This window comes from Papilio xuthus, unplaced genomic scaffold, assembly GCF_000836235.2.
Source record: "Papilio xuthus unplaced genomic scaffold, Pxut_1.1 DF827756.1, whole genome shotgun sequence".
In the NCBI taxonomy this organism is placed as follows: domain Eukaryota; kingdom Metazoa; phylum Arthropoda; class Insecta; order Lepidoptera; family Papilionidae; genus Papilio; species Papilio xuthus.
Genome location: NW_013530893.1, coordinates 3,638,285 through 3,659,345, shown reverse-complemented (window position 1 = coordinate 3,659,345; position 21,061 = coordinate 3,638,285). Strand labels below are relative to the sequence as shown.

Sequence of the window (21,061 nt, the reverse complement as noted above, 5' to 3'; positions counted from 1 at the left end):
TCACTGTATAAAATATTTCTATTTAGCTTTATAAAGACTTTATAAATAGCTTTATGTTTAATATTTCAAAGTTTATTTAATGTTTAAAAGCAGCAATAGTCATTTTTACTTACGGAATATCGCAATGCTTTGAACTCTATATAAAATACAAAGAGACATAAATCCAGTGTTACTAACGAGGACAGGAAGGGATCGTTTTCAAGGTATTTGCACATTTATAATGATCGTTGAGAAATGCAACGTATCTTTTATTGACCTTTGAGATATAATCTATAGCGTAACCTGGTCTAAGAGTACACATAATCAATATTCGTGACGTTGTTTAAACTCCGTTATATTTTAATATTCTAGCTATTGACTTGGACTCCGTCTGCGCTGAATTAAAAAAAAACTTAATTGGTAGCCAATGTGTTCTTGAAAAAAATTAATGAGATTGAATGTGAATGGCTACAAAGGTAGAGGAACATCAAAAAAGGATGTAATGACTTTGTGAAAGAGGCTTCGCGTAGGAAGGGGGTAGATTCAGATATGACGGCTGATAGAGATGTATTGAGGAGTAGTACGTACTGTGCCGACCCTCAATAGGGATATGGGTTGATGTGTTCTTCAAGACTATCTTCTACATCTGTGCCAAATTTCATCGGGATCCGTTCAGCCGTTCTGGAGATACATAGTATCAAACATCCATCCAAACATTCTCATTTATAATATTAGTAAGATTTAAATTTCTATGTCCTTCTAAGAACAAATATATTCTTATTTCTAAGCTACTTTTAAGCGCATTTGGCGCAGCGATTGATTTTGTTTGAAAACTCGCAGAAATTTGACACAGATTTTTATACAGTAAAAACTAGCGGTTGACCACGTACCCACCAGATGTTAAGTGATGATATAAAACATAGTCTGGAGGAACACATATGTTATTAAGTTTTTTAACACCACGTGGACGGAAGCACGAGCGACAGCTAGTATACTAATAGGGCATAATTTTTAAGTCTGCCATTAATTACTCTTAATATTTAAAATATTTTGTACACCTCTTTGTAGATCATAAAATCATAGTCTTAACAATGAGTTTTATATATTCCCCAAGCACAGAGTACATTTCTAACAGAGACAATAAGTTTATATTACCGTATGTTTCACTTTGAGAACAACAGTCGTAATAAAAATACTCTGTGTTATTGTTGTTTTATTATTTAATGCTTCAGGGCTACCAACAGTTAGAAAACTGTCTACATAATTCGTACACCTGTTAAAAGTCGTCTTTCCTAATAAAGAATTAAATGGTTTTATTTAACTTGCTTTGTTCATTAGAATCGAATCTAGTTATTTAACACTTCATGTTGATTTTCATCTGAAATTTAATTCACGATATTTCCACACTAGCTGTCGCTCGTGACCCTGGCCGCGGGAAATTAATAAAAAATTAGAACCCTATCTTTGTTCCAGACTATATTCTATATCCATGCCAAATTTCATCGAGATCCGTTCAGACGTTCTGGAGATACCTTCAAACAAACATCCATCTATGTAAACATTCGCATTTATAATATTAGTAAGATAATGTAAAAACCGTTTGATAATTTATTTTATTATTATTATTTTATAAATGTACGTAAATTTGCATAAAATTATTCAAAAGTCGCCACTCTTAATTACATGCCGGATTTTTTTTTTCGGGATCAGAAAACGCGTTGTTAGAAAAACTTTAAGACGGCTGAAAAGCGGACTTACTTTTACCCAATTTAACTATATCGAGATACCCATTTTTAAATTTTGTCTGTCTATGTCTGTAGACATCTCTTTCAATCAATCTATATGTCAGATATACAGACACACGTGTTAAAAATTAGTTTTTCCTTAATAACGCATATACATCAATTTTACGAAATACGACTTTTTTTCCGACGTTACATACATACAATCCAATTTTAGCAATATGTATTTATGATTTATCGACCCATTACTTCAAAACTATCGGTAAAGTATAAGAAATCAAAAACTAATAGCTATTCGTATATCATTGTCAACAAAACAAATGTACGCATCTCGAAGCCGGATTCTCAAGGTAGTTACAAGGTCAGTGCTAAGTCAATAGAAAACTCTCACAACTTTCACATTCTACATTTGCTAATTGATTCTACCAATATATTAAGAACAGCCCAATATTGAGAAAACCAATGGAAATTTAGCATTAAGTAAACAGGTTTAGAAAAGAAAAAGACAAAGCTAAACACGTTAAATCGAAACCCCAACTAAAAATTTACTTCACAAATAATACTTGGTGATAGAAGTAAGTGCTACGCATAAGTTGGACATGTACGGGTCCTCCAGCGCGTCGGCAAGAAACGCGAATTATTGCAGATCGTCAAAACGAGAAAAGTTGAATAATTGTGCCATGTCTTGCGACACGAAAAATGGGATCTTCATATCATAATGGTGGGCAAAATCGCAGCCAGAAGATGGATTGGAAGGAAAAGAAAGTCATAGTTAAGAATCATTCGGGAATGGACTACTATTTCCAGCGTTCAACAACTTTTTCGCTTGACACAGGACAGGGATGAGTTCGCTGAGTTGATGGCCAACCTCAAGTGACGGAGAGACATTAGAAGAAGATAGCAGTGTTGGTGATCACTAATGGACTCCTTAATGGCGTTGAAATGACGAATTTTTTGTAGTAATCGAACTATACTAGTAATATTATGCAAGCTATTAATGATACAATAATACATGTTATATCTACATATCCGTACGTTGATAGACTCGATACTTAGAAAGTGGTAACCGATATTGTCGTCACACGTCACTGAGCCATCTGCATAAAGTGCGTTGCTTTTACCGTGTACTTTGTACAAGTAATACGCTGAAGCGTATAGTAAATAAATATTGTATTATTTATAATGAATGAAAGTATCTTTAATAAGACACCAACGCTCATGTAAATTCACAACATTTTTGCCGTCCGAGACAAAATGCAATCGCTCCAAAGCGATTCCAAGACCTTCAAAAATATATAGAACTGACAATAACTTTACGATAAGTCACATGATTTTCACGTTCAATACATTTTTGAACATGGTCATTTTTCTACAGTTAAATTCGCAGCTTCAGTAACAAACACATGATCCAACCACGATTTCGTGCCGTGAGCCTCGCTAATGTATGTGTAAGACTCAGATTGGGAGCCCAACAAATCAATATCAGTACAAACCCAATTCTGTTCCACACTATCTGTAACAATTTATTTCCAAACAGTGAAGTCGGATGAACATTGAAATCACCTGGGATAAAGGCTGAACTAACATCACTATTTTCTATTATTAAAGTGATTCGAAGTTCTATACAGTCTTATACATTTTTGAACTTCGTCGTCAAGGTACTGTAAGTCGTAAGTGTTTATAAACACAGCTGATAACAGACCACTACATAAAGCTAATGTGATAATATAATATGAAATTTCTTCGTAATGTTCACTTACAAAAGTCATGTCTGCATTTACTATTATTAATAAGAGTACTTTTAGCACCAAAATACAAGACATATTAACCTAGGTATACATTAAGACTACATAACCATGACTGTTAAACAAAAAAACACATAATTTAACAGTGAATATCTTATAACTTAAGCCATACGTCATACAAGCGAAAGTTGTTTACCAGTGATCAATTCAATTTTTTTGGGAAAATTCAAATTAATTATAGTAGCCATAATAACATAGCCATCATTTCATTTTCACTACGAAGGGTCGGCACAGTATGTACTACTCCATACATCTCCATCAGCCGTTATATCTGAATTCACTCCCTTCTTACGCATATCCTCTTCCATACAATACAATAAACATATTGAAATAACAGTTTATAAAAACAGTTTATTACTTTTCTATCTTACTAATATTATAAATGCGAATGTTTGGTTGGATGGATGTTTGTTTAAAATTATCTCTGGAACGGCTCAACGGATCTTGATGAAATTTGGCAGCGATGTAGAACATAGTCTGTTAAATAGGTTTCTTCTTCTAGTGCCTCTTCAGTCTTGAAGGTTAGCCGCTAACTTGGAATATTTGGTTCTGTCAAGCGCAAGGCGAAACAGTTCCACTCTTCCATAAAGTTAGCTACAAATTTAGATTTATTTTGCGCGGACGAAGTACCGGGCGACAGCTAGTGGGATATAAAATAATACAAAATACAGCGAAGCTATTTTCATTTAAAATTACTTGCATAAAAGGTGCACTTACTTTGAAATTCAATAGAACTTTCCTTGAAAAACAGCTCAGCGAAGCGTCGAAGAGAACAATTTTAAAATAAAACTGTAGAATAGCTTTGTTGTTCAATTTCTTGTCAATTATATATTATCAATTATACATGAGTCTGACTATTTAATATTATAAATGCGAATATTTAGATGGATGGATGGATGTTTGATTGTTTGAAGGTATCTCCGGAACGGCTTAACGGGTCTTAATGAAATTTCGCAGAGATGTAGAACATAATCTGGAAGAACACATAAGCTACTTATTAAGTTTTTTTTAATACCGCGCGGACAGGGACGCGGGTGACAGCTTGTAATATTATAATTTATAAATTTACCTTCCCACACTTTTCTTATAAGGGTGGAAAAGGGAAGTCGATTTGGTGGAGGTTCATTTGCAATAGTGGATGGATGGAGTAATTCATTTCGGTTTTGCCGACGAATTCGAATGGCCGACTGCTCGTTTGTCACTGGACCGATTTGTAGGACTGACTAATTAAATATATTTCCATTTTAATTCTCTCACTGAGTGAATTTTGAAACATATAATTTTTTAATAATCATTTCCTTGCCCTTATTCAATTCCATGTGGGTTATTCTATTTTCATTCTAAAGACTGATTCGTCATTACACTCAATCTCAAAATTATTTTATTCTGTAAATAAAACCTCCTTCTTTAAGTCTGGCATATAGAAAATATGTTGCATTCGATAAAAAAGAAAAAAGTGTACACTTTACGACTTCCATCACAATGTCGCATCGCATTTTCGCAACAAACATCATAAGGCGAGGCTATAAATTTTTACGTTTATTTTATCACGCCCTACTTGCCTACCCCACGTTTAACGTTACAACTGAAATATGAGTAGAAAGCACTATCACGCTATGCTTCCATATTTATATTATATATCTTGTTATACCGGAGAAGGTTAAATAGGTTTTGGAATCAAAGGGTTAGAGAAAAAAGACAACAAAAGAGTTTTTATATGCGTTCTGTATAACATAAACAGCTTAACCACTGATTTAATGGACCGGCTATAAACAGTGCTATATTGTGACTATTCGATTTTCGTCATTTTGGCGCTTACGGTTGCGGTTGGTAGCAGTGGTGAGAAGTCGAACCTATAATATCGATAAAATTAACAGTCAGAAACTTCAACAGGCGCGTCTAACCTTGAGATTCGGAGACCAAAATCTGCGTTCAAACCATATTGCTATCTCTGTTTTTTCAAAAATGATGACAAGGATGACAATATGTTTTATACAGAGATATTGCTCTCAGAAACCAACGGTAAGTCAGAAGGAAGCGAAAACTGTAATTTTCAAGCAATAAATTAAATTCATCCTATCAGTGAGTTTAGCTTTTAAAGTGTGAGGTGTTATTTTGTATTAAGTTATGTTGTTAAAAATATTAGAAGTACCAATTATGTTTTTTTAATTAATTTATTCTTGTACTTAGTTTACTTTTAATCGAAACATAAAATAAACCTTATTTTGACATTTATTATTACTAAGAGATTACAAAAGAAAATCGCGTTTAATAAATTAATTCAATTAAATGAATACCTTCTTTTGTTTTTCTTTGTTTGAAGCAAATAACACAAATGTTACAAAAGCTAAAACAAGACAAACAAATCTGTTGACTACAATAAAGATAAATTAATTAGTTTTCATAATATACAGTCGAAACTAACTAAGCGAGAGTCCAAGTAATGCGAGTATTCTCGCGTATAGAGGTTTCTCGCTTACCCAAGTTGGACTGTCCCTGACTTTGTAATAAAGCCGTAATCTAGCAACGCCTCGGAATTACTTCTCCAACAAATATGGGGATTATAAGGGTGCAGTAAGTGCGGTCGGTAATAACGATATTGTGTAGATAACGCCTAATATCGTGTTAATTAAGACACTGTATATCGTATGTGTTTCGTAGATAAAGTTTAGGTAATTTCATAGATGTGGTAATGTATGGAGCGTCGGTGGCTCAGGGGTTAAGCACTTGACTTGTAGTCTACAGGTCCTAGGTTCGAATTCCACCATGTAGCAATATGTTATTCGATTTACGGTGAATGAAAATATCGTGATGTAACCTAGATTTATCTGCGAAGAAATTCAAAGATATGTGTGAAGTCAACCAAACCGCAATTAGCCAGCGTGGTTGACTATGGCCTTGTCACCCCAAACTTAGGGTAGGCTCCGAGCCCCTCGTTGGAGACGTATATTGAGCTGATGATGATGATGACAAGAATAGGCTTAGAAATAAAGGTTATCTTATTTATAAAGTTCTCGTGTCACAATTTTCGTTCTCATACTCCTCCGAAACGGCTTGACCGATTCTCATGGAATTTTGTGAGCATATCGAGTAGGTCTGAGAATCGGCCAACATCTATTTTTAATCCCGCGGGGACGGAGTCGCGGGCGACAGCTAGTACTTCTATAAAATTGCTGACTTACATCTAATTTTATAAGTTTTCCTTATTTCTAAGATTGCTATTGCAAGCTGTTGATTTGCAATTTACTAACTTTGGTTCCCTTCAATAGCTTCGTTATGAAATGTACAACTTCAATAATATTTTCTGAGTATTCTCATCAAGTTAATTAGTTTAGTTTTATTAAGCTTGTATAAAATTATTTCGATGTTTGTGTTTTTGTTTTTATTTTACAATAAAGTTATTAACACCCAAATTGATGAAATAGAGTAAAACCACCATAAAACGAATGATTGTACGGGTAACTGATATGTTAGAAAAATGTAACATACTGTACAACGTCAACTCATTGTCATCTATACTGTCAGAAATATAGAAATTAACTTGTTTTTTAAACAAGAACTTTTTAAACCTTTTAAGAATTCTTTTTTTTTAATTCTATAAAATAACTAACTAAGTATTTAAACTCACATTTCCATAAATTGGCCAATTCAACTGTACATTTAAGACTAGAATGCGAACCGAATGACATGTCATTTGTCAAAATCGATTTAGTCATTTGATCTACAGGATGTCACAAACCAACATAACAAAACTAAAAGTAACAAACGCGAAAATTATTATCCACCTGAGTGAATCTGATAAAAATATATTTTTATATTTTGACAGGAAACTTTTGTGATATATCCAACTTAACATCAGTCACACGACAAAATTACCGACATACATTATCGCTTATGGGTCCGATAGAAAGTAAAAGGGGGAGACTTTCACCCCCCCCCCACCTTTATTTATGACTCTTCAGAAAGTTAAGAACATTGATCGTAAATGTCAAAAGATGGCCGAGAAAAAATACAAGTTCATTTGGCATACATACAACTTCAATTCTTTGATGATTTTATGGAATAATAGTTGTAGCGCGCGACTCCGTCCGCACGGATTTAAAAAAAATATAAGTACCCTTTGTGCTTTTCCAAACTGTGTTCTACACCTATGTAAAATCAAGATCCGTTGATACGTTTCGGAGATACCTTCAAACAAACATGTGGGTTTAACAGTACTAATTGTGAAAATTGTCCCCGTATCATCAAAATTTGTATGTGATTTTTTATGTACCTTACTACCGCTGCGATTGGCGATTGTCACAATTCGTATTAGACCCTCAGGTGAACGAAACCTGTTGTATTGCGGAACCCCAGAGGTATGAGATATATATTAGCATGACATCTTAAACAAATACTTATTCTGATCTATAAATTATTATTGTATCGTATTCATAATTCATATTTAATGCAAAGCATTAAAAGGCACTATAGGAGGCTCTCTGTAGGTGGTCGCTCTATTTGTCACGCTGCGTGAACATTTGTGGTAGACTTTGCATCAGTGTCGCCACCGACCATTGACCGACCTTAATTGACCTTGCGTGAACGTCGACAACGATATAGAACTTTATAGTGCGATAAACAGATCCGGTAAGAGTGGCGCTGCCATCGGAATTTTGTCAGAATCTAAACAATCTCGCACAGCGTTAGTTTATGATAACTTAAGTAGACTACTAAAAAACTACACTAATCTTCAGTTTACCTGATTTGATTTAACTACTTTAGTGATAGATAGTGATAGAAAATTATCAGTTGCCCGCGACTTCCGGACAGAATATGTCACCCGGGGATAGTGTAGATATTAATGCATACAAAAAGACAATCAAATGTTTTCTCTTTTTATAATAAGTATTTAAAGATAACAAACAAGATATATAATATGACAAGACAGTCTGGCTAGGATTATATTATTTTCACAAGCTTTCAAAACACAACAGAAAGAATACGAACTGTATTTTTAAATTTAAAAAATCTATTTTATATTTTTATCTAAGAGAGAGTTCACTTGAGGTGAAACTTACTTTTGAGTTTTTATATCATTCGTAGATCTATCATAATTGATAAATGGCAACAATTTTTTTTTGTGAAAACTTTAAATTGAATAGAAATTTTCAATTGAGTTGTTACACTCATTTGTTTGCTTTAGTATCTGAACTTTCTTTCGATAAATTCACTGATATATTTTATTCAATAAACTAAAACATCTAAGTAATATTTACTTATTGATTTATTTTGACTTTCTTTTGTTTCAGATTATTGAATCCATGAAAATTGCTGCTTGTCAAAAGAAACTATCCGGTGATGAATTTTGAAAGAATATTTAAAAATGTACCAAACAGGCACCGTATTTAGCAAACTAACCAGACTATGTCGGTTTAGGTTTGCTGATAAAATTATAATTATATTATACATATATCTTTTAATGGTTAAATGTGACTGTGAAAATAAATTCAAAGATACAAGTCGAAATTATAACGAAACCAAAATATTAAATAATTTAGAAAGTAATTTAGAATCTACTAACTGCCATAGTTGTGTGAATAATTTAAAAGAAAATAACGACTCAAATATAACAAACGAGAAAACCAATGATAATGAAGAAGAAAAAACTGAAAGTTTTATGGACCGAGTTATAGATAAAGTTAATACATTTACAAAGAAATATATCATCGTTAATCAAACAGAGAGTCAATTGGAGAATGAATTTGAAAAAATATTAGACAATGCATTGAGTAAAGATCGATATGAAATTTTAGAAGGAATTGAAATACGACCAATAGAAAAGAAAGATTTGATGAGAACAGACAAAGTTGAAGGCAGAGCACTATTTAGTACTTATACTTACGAGTACAGACTCTATCATAAGATAAAGAACTTCTTTGATACTCATATATTATCTATTAACCTTCCAAAAGCCGCAAGACTGATGGGATTTAGATGTAAGTATGTTTTGTTATCATTATGACGAAAATATTGGTATATCAGGTGAAAGAGAATGTACGAGGCAGTATGGAGAAGCTGTAATTACTGTTCTTTCATAGGAAAAAAGGCAGGAAAATAATAATTATGTTTTGTTTTTAAAATTCTGTTTGCTGCAAAATTTTCTCATATTTTTTGTACACCAACAAAGCTCTAAGCGTGTGCTATGAACGTATATGGTTTACGAAAATAATCCAATTATGGGATTCGAACTCTCGACCTCTTAATCGGAAATCCGTAAGAAACCATTAGGTTATTGGCGCTACATTTTAAAAGATCAGTTCAGATAATGATTAAATACCATACAAAAATAATTATTTGTATAATTTCAGCTTTCGGTCTAAAGAAATTCTTTCTACCGTTGATTATCGGCATGCAAATCTTCAAGAGTATTCTTCTGGCAATGTTCCTGCCGAGTATTTTGGGAAGTTTCGGTAAAATTCTTGGTAAAGGTGAGTGAAAGTTATCAACTTTTCCTTAATTAAGTTGGCCCGGTTGTATTACATATCCTGCTATGACGCACTATAATTCGTAAGAGCAAGTTCATAGCAATTTTGCTTAATACCTTTTACTGCTATATATTTATAAAAAAACTTACCCAAAATCATGGTGTTCACTGAAAGAAAAAAAGAAAAAATGTATATTAATAATTGGGTAAGCTTAAAAAAAGTCTATCTATATCCTCTTTTTTTTTCTTTGCTGTAATTCACATGATTTTTGAAAAAAAAATAAGTACTACAAAAAGAAAATCCGAGTACAAAATGTACATTTGGTTAATAATGTTTTCAGAAAAGCATTGTTTAATGATAGACGAAGTTAACATTATAATTAATTAAAATGAAATGAACACTGTTCGAGAAAATGTTTTTGGTCGCACACCATATTATTTCCAAAAGAGTAGCTCATTTGTAAATAAATAAACAGGATGTTTTAATTTAAATCCAATATTTCACCTCATTTCCGTGTATTCCCTTTAATAATTCAATAATATTTTTTACCCGAATGACTCCGGAAAATTTCTTTTTTATGTTAGAACCTAAAACCAATTGTAATAAGCCAAACGATTCGTAATCTTCCTCATTCATTTTTTATTTTACAAACAAAACCAATAAACACAACTTATGCCTGTAACCTAGAAGGGTAGGCAGAGATCACGAACCTACAATTGGCGTGGTCAAACTATCCTCCACTATTCACTTTTGGCCCTTTTCTTTCGGAAATTCACACATATCTTTGAATTTCGCTTGTTCCTTTCTTTCCCCATAAGAAATTCAGATAAATAAACATTCGTAAATGGAAAAACACATTGGTAGATGTGGGGATTCTACCCAGGACTTGCAGATTACTTAACCACAGAACCACTGATACGACATTTGTTTTCTAATTTCTATCTTTGTCACATTACAGGAATATCTCAATTGTCAGCAGCATCAAGCCAAGCAAGTTATCCACCGGCTAACACAGATGATCAAAGCGCGTACAACGACAACAAAGACTTCATGGGTTATGACACCAATCAAGCTGGTAGCTACGCTTATCCACAAGAAGGCTTGTACGAAGCAATGGCTGAAGCCAATGATGCTAATGATCTGTCAAACGTCGATATGTCCAGGTGGGTACTTTTACTAATTAATGTTTTTGTAGTTAATTTTCCGTCTCTTTCTCTCTCTCTCTCCCTCTCTCTCTGCCTAGCTTGCATCCCACAGATGGTAGAGGTTAGGTTTCCTAATCCTATTCTGTTACGCACCCATCTTACACCCAAAAGATTTGGCAATGTTTGGATTTATTATTTATTATCATTTTCTATCCATTGTTTGTAAATTCAGCAAGTCTCGTATCGCCAGCTAATTTTCACGTACGTTTAGTATTTGTAAAGGTTGTCAATCTTGATTTACTTAAAATCTACTTAATTCATGCTTATATTTTAAAAAGCCAATGTTTAGATGGATGGATGTTTGTTACCTCTTATTTCTATATTCTTATCTCCACAATGGCAAAATGGATTTCGCTCGAATTTTGTATTTATTTCCAGATTAAAAATACCATTCGATTTATTCGTTAACTATCTGTTATCCGCGACTCTGTCTACGCGAAATTAAAACAAACTTAATTAGTAGCCTACGTGTTCCTTCCACTATGATAAATTACAGCGAGATCCTTATAGCCGGAACCTTCTAACAAACATCCATCCATCCAAAACATTCGCATTTATAATATGAGTAAGAAATAAGATATTCTATTCCCGGATTGAAAGTACTGTTCAGATTTATTCGTGAATCAGAACGCAAATAAAATAGGAAATTGAAAATGTACTCAGAATAGAATTTCCGCACGGAGCTTAAGTGCCAATCTATAAACGCCAATGGAATATTTTTTATAATGTTAAACGTACGAAAAGCTTTCATTTCCACTTTGATATTTTAGTAAAATACCAAATCAATAGGTTAAAGTATAGTCTGTATTATATTATATTTACTTTTGTGAGAATAAGACGATATAATCATCATCAGCTCACTATACGACCCCAACAAGGGGCTGGGAACCTACCCTAAGTTACGGGTGACTAGGCCATAGTCCACCATGCTGGCCGAGTGCGGGTTGGTTGACTTCACACATATCTTTGAATACTTTAAGACGATATCGTACGACCAAATTATCTGGCCTGGTGCTATCACGTCTCTATGGCGTTGTTATTTGGGTTAGTTTTGTTATAAAACTAAGTAAGTTTCAATGAACTATTGTAATTTATATCCATCGGGCCGGACAAGCTTTACAGATTATACGTATTATTTTGTACTACGTGTGAACATTTTATTTTTTAATTACAGATTCGGTGCTAGCGGCCAGAAAGTATCATACTTGCCTTCAAAGAACAGCTACTACAAAAATCAAATGTCGAACACTAATAATTATAAGGTAACTTGATTAACGTATTTTTTTCTTTTTCTCCTTTTTATTTAAAGGCAGTTATCGCATTTGTAACACAATAGAATATCGATATCTCGAAAGTCGAGGGAAATGCAAAAAAAAACTGACATATTCTTTGATTAATAAGAAATTCAAGATATAAAGTATTTGATGGGGAATTTCTATAATGTACTGATATTATACTAACTTCGACTTACCGTGAGTTTCTAAGACTGAAAATCGTTTTAAAAATATTGTTATCTCTGTTTTGTCAAAAATAATGATCGGGATGACGATATGTTTTCAAGACATTATGTTCTGAGAAACCCACGGTTACAGACTGATTTTTCAAATTATCAAGTATAAATAGTAGACAGCCTAGACAGGGTTATGTTTTGTTCGAGTTACAAAAGCCAAATAATTCAAGATACTCGGTATTTGAGGGTTCTGTAGAAGGCATTTTTTTTTCGATTTCCTAGTTCCCACGATATTATCCTAATCTTACTATTATTATAAATGCTAATGTATGGATGGATAACTGGTTGTTAGAATGTATCTCTAGAACGGCTGTGTTTTTCATAGACTACTAATTATTTTTTTAAATTCCGCGCGGATTTCGCCGGCAACAGCTAGTCATACTAATATTATAAATGCGAATGTTCAGATAGATCGATGGATGTTTGAAGGTATCTCCGGAACGGCTTAACAGATCGTAATGAAATTTTTCATAGATGTAAAACATAGTCTGGAAGAACACATAGGCTACTAATTAAGTTTTCTTTAAACTCCGCGCAGACGGAATCGCGGGCGATAGCTAGTATTAAATATTTATTCAAACTAAATCCTATATAATAAATGTCGTTAAATTAACTTGAAGATTACACTTCTACTAGCATAATGTTTGAATCACGTTCTCTAACCCAAAGCTTTGAATCGGGTCAGTCATAAAACCGACTAATACACTGCGGTTGTTCCCTAACCACTTTATATTACTGCGGTCCTATTTAGATTTACCTCATTCACATATCGACTACAACATATCGTAGACTTAACGCCACGTAAGATACGATGCTTTTAAGTCTCTTGTATATTTGCTAGCTATACTTTTAGACATTATTAATAAGAATCCTTTGGCGCGAATGGCGCGCTTTCGTTACCAAGTCAAGTGTCAGAATGATTAGTGAGGGGACATAAACGTCGACATTTTAGTAAGTGTAGTGTTGGGCCAGTACACCGGCATTATCGGATTTGACCACAAATATGACCCTAATTATAAAAGTCTCATATTATGATTAACTCTGACAATTTAAAGAAAAAAAGATTAAAAAGTATACGTCATCTTAGTCAAAGAATTAAATTCGCTTCCGAATTTGAATCAAAAATAATACAGCTGTCGATATAATTATTTTAACATGTATTCTTATTACATGTTTAGGAACTAATTGCATTATCATCAAATAACACTTCAACAAAATGGGTAGGAAATTTACGTCCTCGACAGGATATTGCTTCATTCAATTGTAACACCCTGTAGCATAAAGTACTTGATTAATTTGCCATGTCATAGATTAATCTACCCCCAGAGACATCACTTACTATGACCCGAATTAAGTCAACGTGAAGAGAAATCATATTTTGTGAAGAAAGGTTTTACTTAACGTGTTTTATCTAACTTGTTGAGACACTTTGACCCACTTGCGAACGTGTTACGCTTACACTTGTAAAGTTTATACTTGGATTGTTGCGATCTTTAAGATTAACCAGATGGGATGGTTTGTATAAAAAAATGTCCCATTATTCTCCGTGTTTTTATCGCGATTTATTGAGAATAACTCAAAAACTACAAAATAGTTTTTAATGTTTCCAAAAATGGGACCGAATGACACGCAACACCTTTTGAATAGAAAAAAGAATTATAAAAATCGGACCACTAGAAGCGGAGTTGTCGACGAACAAATAATTTAAAAAAAAGTACCGGCGAATTGAGAAGCTACACCTTTATGAAGACGGTTAAAAAACAGTAGTCGATAAAAGATTTATTTATACGTAAATGAACTTAGTTTTGTAAAAAACGTTTACATTTAAAATAATAACCTATTTCCAGTAAAAAAAAGCTGTTTCCTAATTTTCCTACTACATTTTTTTCATTATTCTACTACATTTGAATGTTAAATAAAAGTATCAAATTAATTAAGTAATGATTTTAATCTCTGAAAAATTGTAGATAAAATGATTTCGCACTAATGTACCAATAAAAACCCAAAGGCAGCTTAATAACTCGGCTTTATGTTTAATAAATCTTGCTTCTTGGAATTTATACAACTAGCGATCGCCCGCGACTTCGTCAGCGCAGAATTTAAAAAAATAGCCTAAAATATGCAAGCGTGCAACCTTCCCGTTAAGTCATCTCAAAATCGGTGCATCCGTTGCGGGAATTATCCGGAAGAAACGCGGCTATACGGACAGACAGACACACACTAATAATTGTTTTTTCGTTAGCAGCAACATAAATACATTATGTTTACGAAACATGATTTTATTTCGATTTTATATACAGACAGTCCAATTTTATTAATCTTACTAATATTATAAATGTGAATGTTTAGATGGATGGATGGATGTTTGTTTGAAATTACCTCCACTGATCTCACTGAAATTTGGCATAAATGTAGAACACAACCTGAAATAACACAACTTTTTTTAATTCCGCGCGGATAGAGTCGCGGGCGGCAGCTAGTATGTATAGAAATAATTGTGTAAACAGGATTTAAACAGTATCACCTTAAAATATTTCTGTTCTGAAATTAACGTAAATACTCATAATATTTTCCTCAATTCCAGATATTCCAGAAAATACCATCCTCGTCTGTGATTCTTAGTAACTACGATCCATTTTATTCGCCGCTGCTTTCTCGACTTGATGGTATATTTGCAAGATTAGGTAAGTTTATATGAAATTTCTTTGTAAACTTACTAACAAATGAAAAGGTTTAAACATTGTGAATTTAAAACATAAAACTGAATCGCATTTGGTGTTCACATTATTTGTTGTGTAAACTACATAAGGGGTGTTTGTTTTTTTCAATCAACGCAATATAATAAAAAAAAATGTTTTTTTGTTTTCGCCACTGTTTTAAGTATTTTGGCATTGTATCTTACTAATATTATAAATGCGAAAGTTAAGCTTAAAAGGTATTCGAAAAACAAAATTTGGCCCAAGGATTACTGTTACAAATAGCTCATAGGCTACTTACTTAGTTTTTTAATAACAAAGTCACGGGAAAATAATAATAAGTAACCCTACAAGAATATATCTCTTCTGACTGAATAATAGTCGTTCAGAGGTCACTAAGGTAGTCCAGAGTTTAGATAAAATAAGAGGAATAGAATTTAAACTATTAAGTTAAATAAACATCTGTGAGTGCACAACAATAAATAAATCTTATAAAATAACCATCAAAAAGGTTAGCAGAAATACATAAGACATACTAAACCTCTTAACCTAAATATTCTCTCTAAACTCTTAATATTCCACTTTAAACAATAATCCTAGCCCCTTCGCAGACGAAGTCAGGAGCAATATCTAATATATTATGAAACTGGAGATTAAAAACTTGAAATACCAAAGCTCTTCAACTTATAACAACCGACAGAAAGGAGCTTTCTCCTGTACTTTGTGAAATCTACCTGCGAAACATAGAGCTATAAAGTCTCACTAATAGAGAAGGCATTAACGTTACTATCTTACTAAATGCAAATGCTTAGATGGATGGATATTTGTTAAAAGCTGTCTCCAGAACGGCTCAACGGATAAAGAGTATAGCCTGGAAGAACACATAGGTTATTATTAAGGTTTTTTGTACTAAGCGCAGGCGGAGTCGCGGGGGACAGCCGGTGTTATAATAGTTACTAATTGGTCACCCATTGGTAGAAATTCGTTTCATTTAGCGATGTACTCAATTTAATTTCTTTATTTTTTTATATTTCAAACTAGATGTCGCCCGCGAATCCGTCCGCACGGAAGTAAATAATTTATGATCTTCCGTGTGTTCTTCGTGTCAATGTTCTATATGTATGCCAAATCTCATCAAGATCCAGTTAGCAGTTTTGGAGATACCTTCAAACAAACAGCCATCCATCCATCTAAACACTCGCATTTATAATATTAGTGAGATAGTAAGATTCTCGATTTTATTCAGTTTCCAAAACGATATTAAAAATATTTTGCTGTACAATAATTGATTTTTTTATGTTCATTCTATATTGCCTCATGTTATTACTCCATGTTATTATACAAATATCAGCTTTTGCCTCTTACCGACTTTAAGAGCGGTGAAAATCTTCATAATATATTTGAGAAGATATCAAGATGTTACGTAAATTTTCAATTTAATATGTTAACTCTTCTAAGAAAATATTTTACGTCAAAACATATTAAAATACGAAACGTTTATATTTCGCGTGTAATATTTTTCTAGAATAAACAAAAGTTAATTAAACTTTTTTTTAGCCGACTTCAATAAGAAGGAGGTTATGTTCGTTGGTTATTCGTATTGTTACAGTGATTTTCCATTGCGGAATCACATGCACGAACACATATCGTTGTCTCTCTTCTTTCAAAGAGAGTAAAAGAGACAATAATACATTTTATACAGAATGTAATCCTTCGATTAATCTCACAATTGATACGATTGTTAACATATTCAAAACTAGCTGCTGCCCGCGACTCCGTGCGCGCGATATAAAAAAAATAATTAGTAGCCTATGTCTTCTACGAGACTATATTCTATATGTATGCTAAATTTCATCGAGATCTGGTAGCCGTCCTGGAGATACATTCAAATAAACATTCGCATTTATAATATTAGTAAGATTTTAGCGCTAAATCGCTGACTAGTATTAATAGAATCTGATAATATAAAATGCCGACGCAAACCTCTAGAGACTATGGCTCTAGAAAAGTGGGGTCGAATTATTAGCAGATTATTTTCATTGTTGTTCACTATACAATATAATAATATGGTATACTTTCCTTGACCTTTTTATTTTCGTATATAATAGGGCTTATATAGAAGTTAGAAGAATATAGAAGTTCAAGGAAAATATAAACGAACTAACGAAGCACCATTCGATGGTCCTAAATTGTATAAAAGACCGCAGAACTTGTGTACAGTTAGATTCGTTTGCGGTAGTCCAATTACAAAAAATCTTTTCTTTCGCATCATACTTTACCGCTTATACATTTATTATTTTCATTGAAATGAAAACAACATTGGATCCCCTGCTCTGTACACCTTTATTGCATAGACTCAAAATCGCAATACGTCGGATTTCCATTTGGTAATCCGGTGTACCGTAAATGTTTACTTTACCTCGATGTTCTCTTATAGATTTCTCTGTGTCTAGTTATAAAACGACGCCTGTGTAAATAGAAGCGGCTGTTTTTTTTTGTGTTAAATATTTCGCCAAACAAAATTTTAAAATAGCTATGCTCATGAATAAGTAATCTAGTGTTGGCGCCGACTAGTTTCAAATCCTTGGCTTTATTCATAATGAGTGAACTGAGATTAACTCTCTCGTCCTTTTCAAAAGAGTTTATGCGTTAAGTGCTAAGTATACTTAAATGTAGTCAGTTTTTAGTGTATTTTATGTGTTAATATAACCGAATGTTCATTTTCACAGGTCTAGCGCCATCAGAGAATTCGATTGACAATGGTGCGGGAGGTCAGAACATGGTCGACATGAAGTTAGAGTCATGTCGCGAGCAACTTATCTGCCTGATGTACTCCAGCCCGGCGAAGTACGCGCCATACAGTAACTTGGTGTCGGCGCAGTTGAGCAGGTAATTTTACGAACTTATAACTTCGGGTTGTTGATTCGATCCCTTAACATCTTAAGGCAATTATATTGCCCTTTGTAGAAAACAGTGTCAGCTAAACACACATAAAGTATTTAACTAATTTAACTGACAACTAAAATCCAATTTTTAAAAATTTTTTCTGTCGGTGTGTCCGCAAGGCTGCGTTCCGAATAATCTCCGGAACTGGACCGATTTTAACAGGATACGGACACGTAGATAGCTGATGCACGGGGTCATATATTTTTTTAATTCTGCGCTGACGAAGTCTCGTGCGACAGCTAGTAAATAAATAAATTTCTACCGTTTCAGGGAACTAAACGAGCTTCGTCGTCCGGTGTCTGATAACCCTGAGATTTTACGGTTCTTCCGCTACATGCGAGCAGCACGTCGTGGTCAGGAGGGTGCTGACTGCGTGGGGCTGCATCCCGCCTGCGCTACTGCGACACCATCACATACTATGATAGCTGCCTACCATGATATCAACAAACTCGTCACCGCTAGGAAGATTAAGAAGTGATAGGGTAAACAAACCTTTATTAATATGCTAACGATACAACATTTGAAATTTTAACGTTGACTTAAATCGCGTTCTGGCACGTTTATCGCACATCTATGAAGTATATTGATTGTACTTCGAAGAGAAATCTTTCAGAATAGTTACCTAATTAAATCGCGCTATCCATAAAAGACTTTAGGATCGGTGTATAAGGAATAAGGAATTAAAATAGTTTTTACGTATTAATTACACCGAGTAACGCTTTCACTGTACCTTACCGCTTGTAATTTAAAATTTATAAGTAATATTTTTCTTTTTCTTTTTAATGGCTGATAGTTTATATGCATCATCATAATCCCTCCGAGCGTCGTATGACTTTATGTTCTTTTCGACGTGAAACGTTTTATGCGAATTTACATATTCATTTTAAAGACAAACTGGCCAGTTAAAATTTGCATTTTAAAATATAAACACGACAGTATACATAAGAAATAAGTTCTTTGTATTGTAATCAAAAATAAACAGCTTTGATCTAAGTCTCCAAAAATAGATTGTATTTGACTAACCGTGGGTTTCTGAGACAAAAATCTCTTTATAAAAAATATCGTCGATAAAGCAGAGATAACAATATGTTTTAAATAATGTTGGTCTCAAAAACCCACGATAAAATAAACACCCGTAAAAAAAGAGCGAAAGGGAGTTATTTTCCTAGCAATTTTCGATTAGGTTTGCATGACTGTTGTTCATAATTTTTAGAGTTCCGTACCGATTTTAGGGTACCGTTATTGTCTGTCCGTCTTTCTGTCGAGGCCCTTTTTCTCAAAAACGCGTGAAGGTGTCAAGCTGGAATTTATTTCTATATTACCTATAACACTTATCATTAAATTAAACTTTCCAGGTTTCTGAAGACACCAGCCATTCTGCGGTTCTAAAGTCAATTTTATGAAAATTATAATGCATTGTCTAAATTGTAAATGCTTTTATAAATAATTTTAAATTTAATATTCAGTTCAATTATTTCTTATTGTTTCACTTTCAAGTATCACTCTAAATTTTAACTTTTGAAATTCCATTAAAACATCACCCTGTATTTCCATTAAAATGTCTAAATGTAATTAACTTGACAATAAGATTGTGATTATAATTTAATTGTATTTCAAACATTAATTAGATTTGACACATTTAATGAAAATGTTTACTTTACATTAAACAATACTTGTTTTATTAAAAAGATGTAAATATTAGATTATAATATATTTATTAAATTAAATTAAGTTCCATTGAAAATGGAAAAATAATTAATTTATTTATTTGATGTATGAATGTAATTTATTGTGTAATTGTATTTATTGTGTGCGTGTTATAATTTTAAATAAATATTAATTGAATACTTATTTTTTTTATATAAATACTGTAAACTTTAATATTAATCTTGGTCTGATTTGATTAAAATATTAATTATCTTTATTATTTTGTTTTATAATGAAATCCTTCACTTTAAAAGATACGTTATAACATTTAATATTTTAATTAAATTTTGTACCACCCTATGTAAATTTGTTCGTTATGAAATACGTTATTTTGTAAATTTAAATAAAGATATTAAAAGTCTTAAGAGAATTTTGTAAATTACTTTAACATAACTTATATAAAATTAATATCGTTGTGTTTACACTTAATTAAATAATTTATATAGTCATAGTATAAATTAATAAATTATATTTTGTTTTGACGACTGTTGCTTTTTATTCTTACTTAACTAGCTGACGCCCACAACTTCATACGCGCGGAATAAGAAAAATAATTAGTACGTGTTCTTCCAGACTATGTTCTACATCTATGCCATATTCCAGCAAGATCCATGCAGCTGTCCTGCGGATACCTTCTAACAATCACCCGTCCGTCTAAACATTCGCATTATTATTAGAAAGATTAATGGAAGATCTTACAAGACCGTATTGTATTCAGTATTCCACGTAATTCGCAAACACAAACTGAATTTTTCATGATTACATCCCGAAGATTAATAGCTCACCAAATAAGCGTACAAAGTGACAGTAAATTAATGAATTTCCGGCATTAAATAATTTCACGAGATGTAACAAAAGAAAACAATTAGCTCTACTGACTACACGTATAACATTCCGGGCAAGAGTACGAATCGATTAACACTAATCGAGTAACACTCACTCGTTATAATCGCTGTAAAGATTTAGACTAAAAATTGTAAAAAAAGACATCTCCTGTAAAAAAA

At 32.8% G+C, this 21,061-nt stretch overlaps 1 protein-coding gene across 2 annotated transcripts in view; it reads left to right on the top strand.

The window, feature by feature from the left end:
• The window catches only part of Osi24 (Protein), a 32,955-nt gene extending 12,459 nt beyond the window's left edge, over positions 1-20,496 (top strand). For both annotated transcript variants that reach the window (XM_013309994.1, XM_013309995.1), the window contains exons 2-9: positions 8,818-9,504; positions 9,877-9,996; positions 10,952-11,156; positions 12,373-12,460; positions 15,293-15,392; positions 18,134-18,293; positions 18,621-18,832; positions 19,706-20,496. In XM_013309994.1, the coding sequence (XP_013165448.1) occupies positions 8,892-9,504; positions 9,877-9,996; positions 10,952-11,156; positions 12,373-12,460; positions 15,293-15,392; positions 18,134-18,293; positions 18,621-18,828 (1,494 nt within the window). In that variant the 5' untranslated portion in view covers positions 8,818-8,891 and the 3' untranslated portion in view covers positions 18,829-18,832; positions 19,706-20,496. The remainder of the gene's footprint in view (positions 1-8,817; positions 9,505-9,876; positions 9,997-10,951; positions 11,157-12,372; positions 12,461-15,292; positions 15,393-18,133; positions 18,294-18,620; positions 18,833-19,705) is intronic.
• The last annotated feature ends 565 nt before the right edge of the window (positions 20,497-21,061 follow it).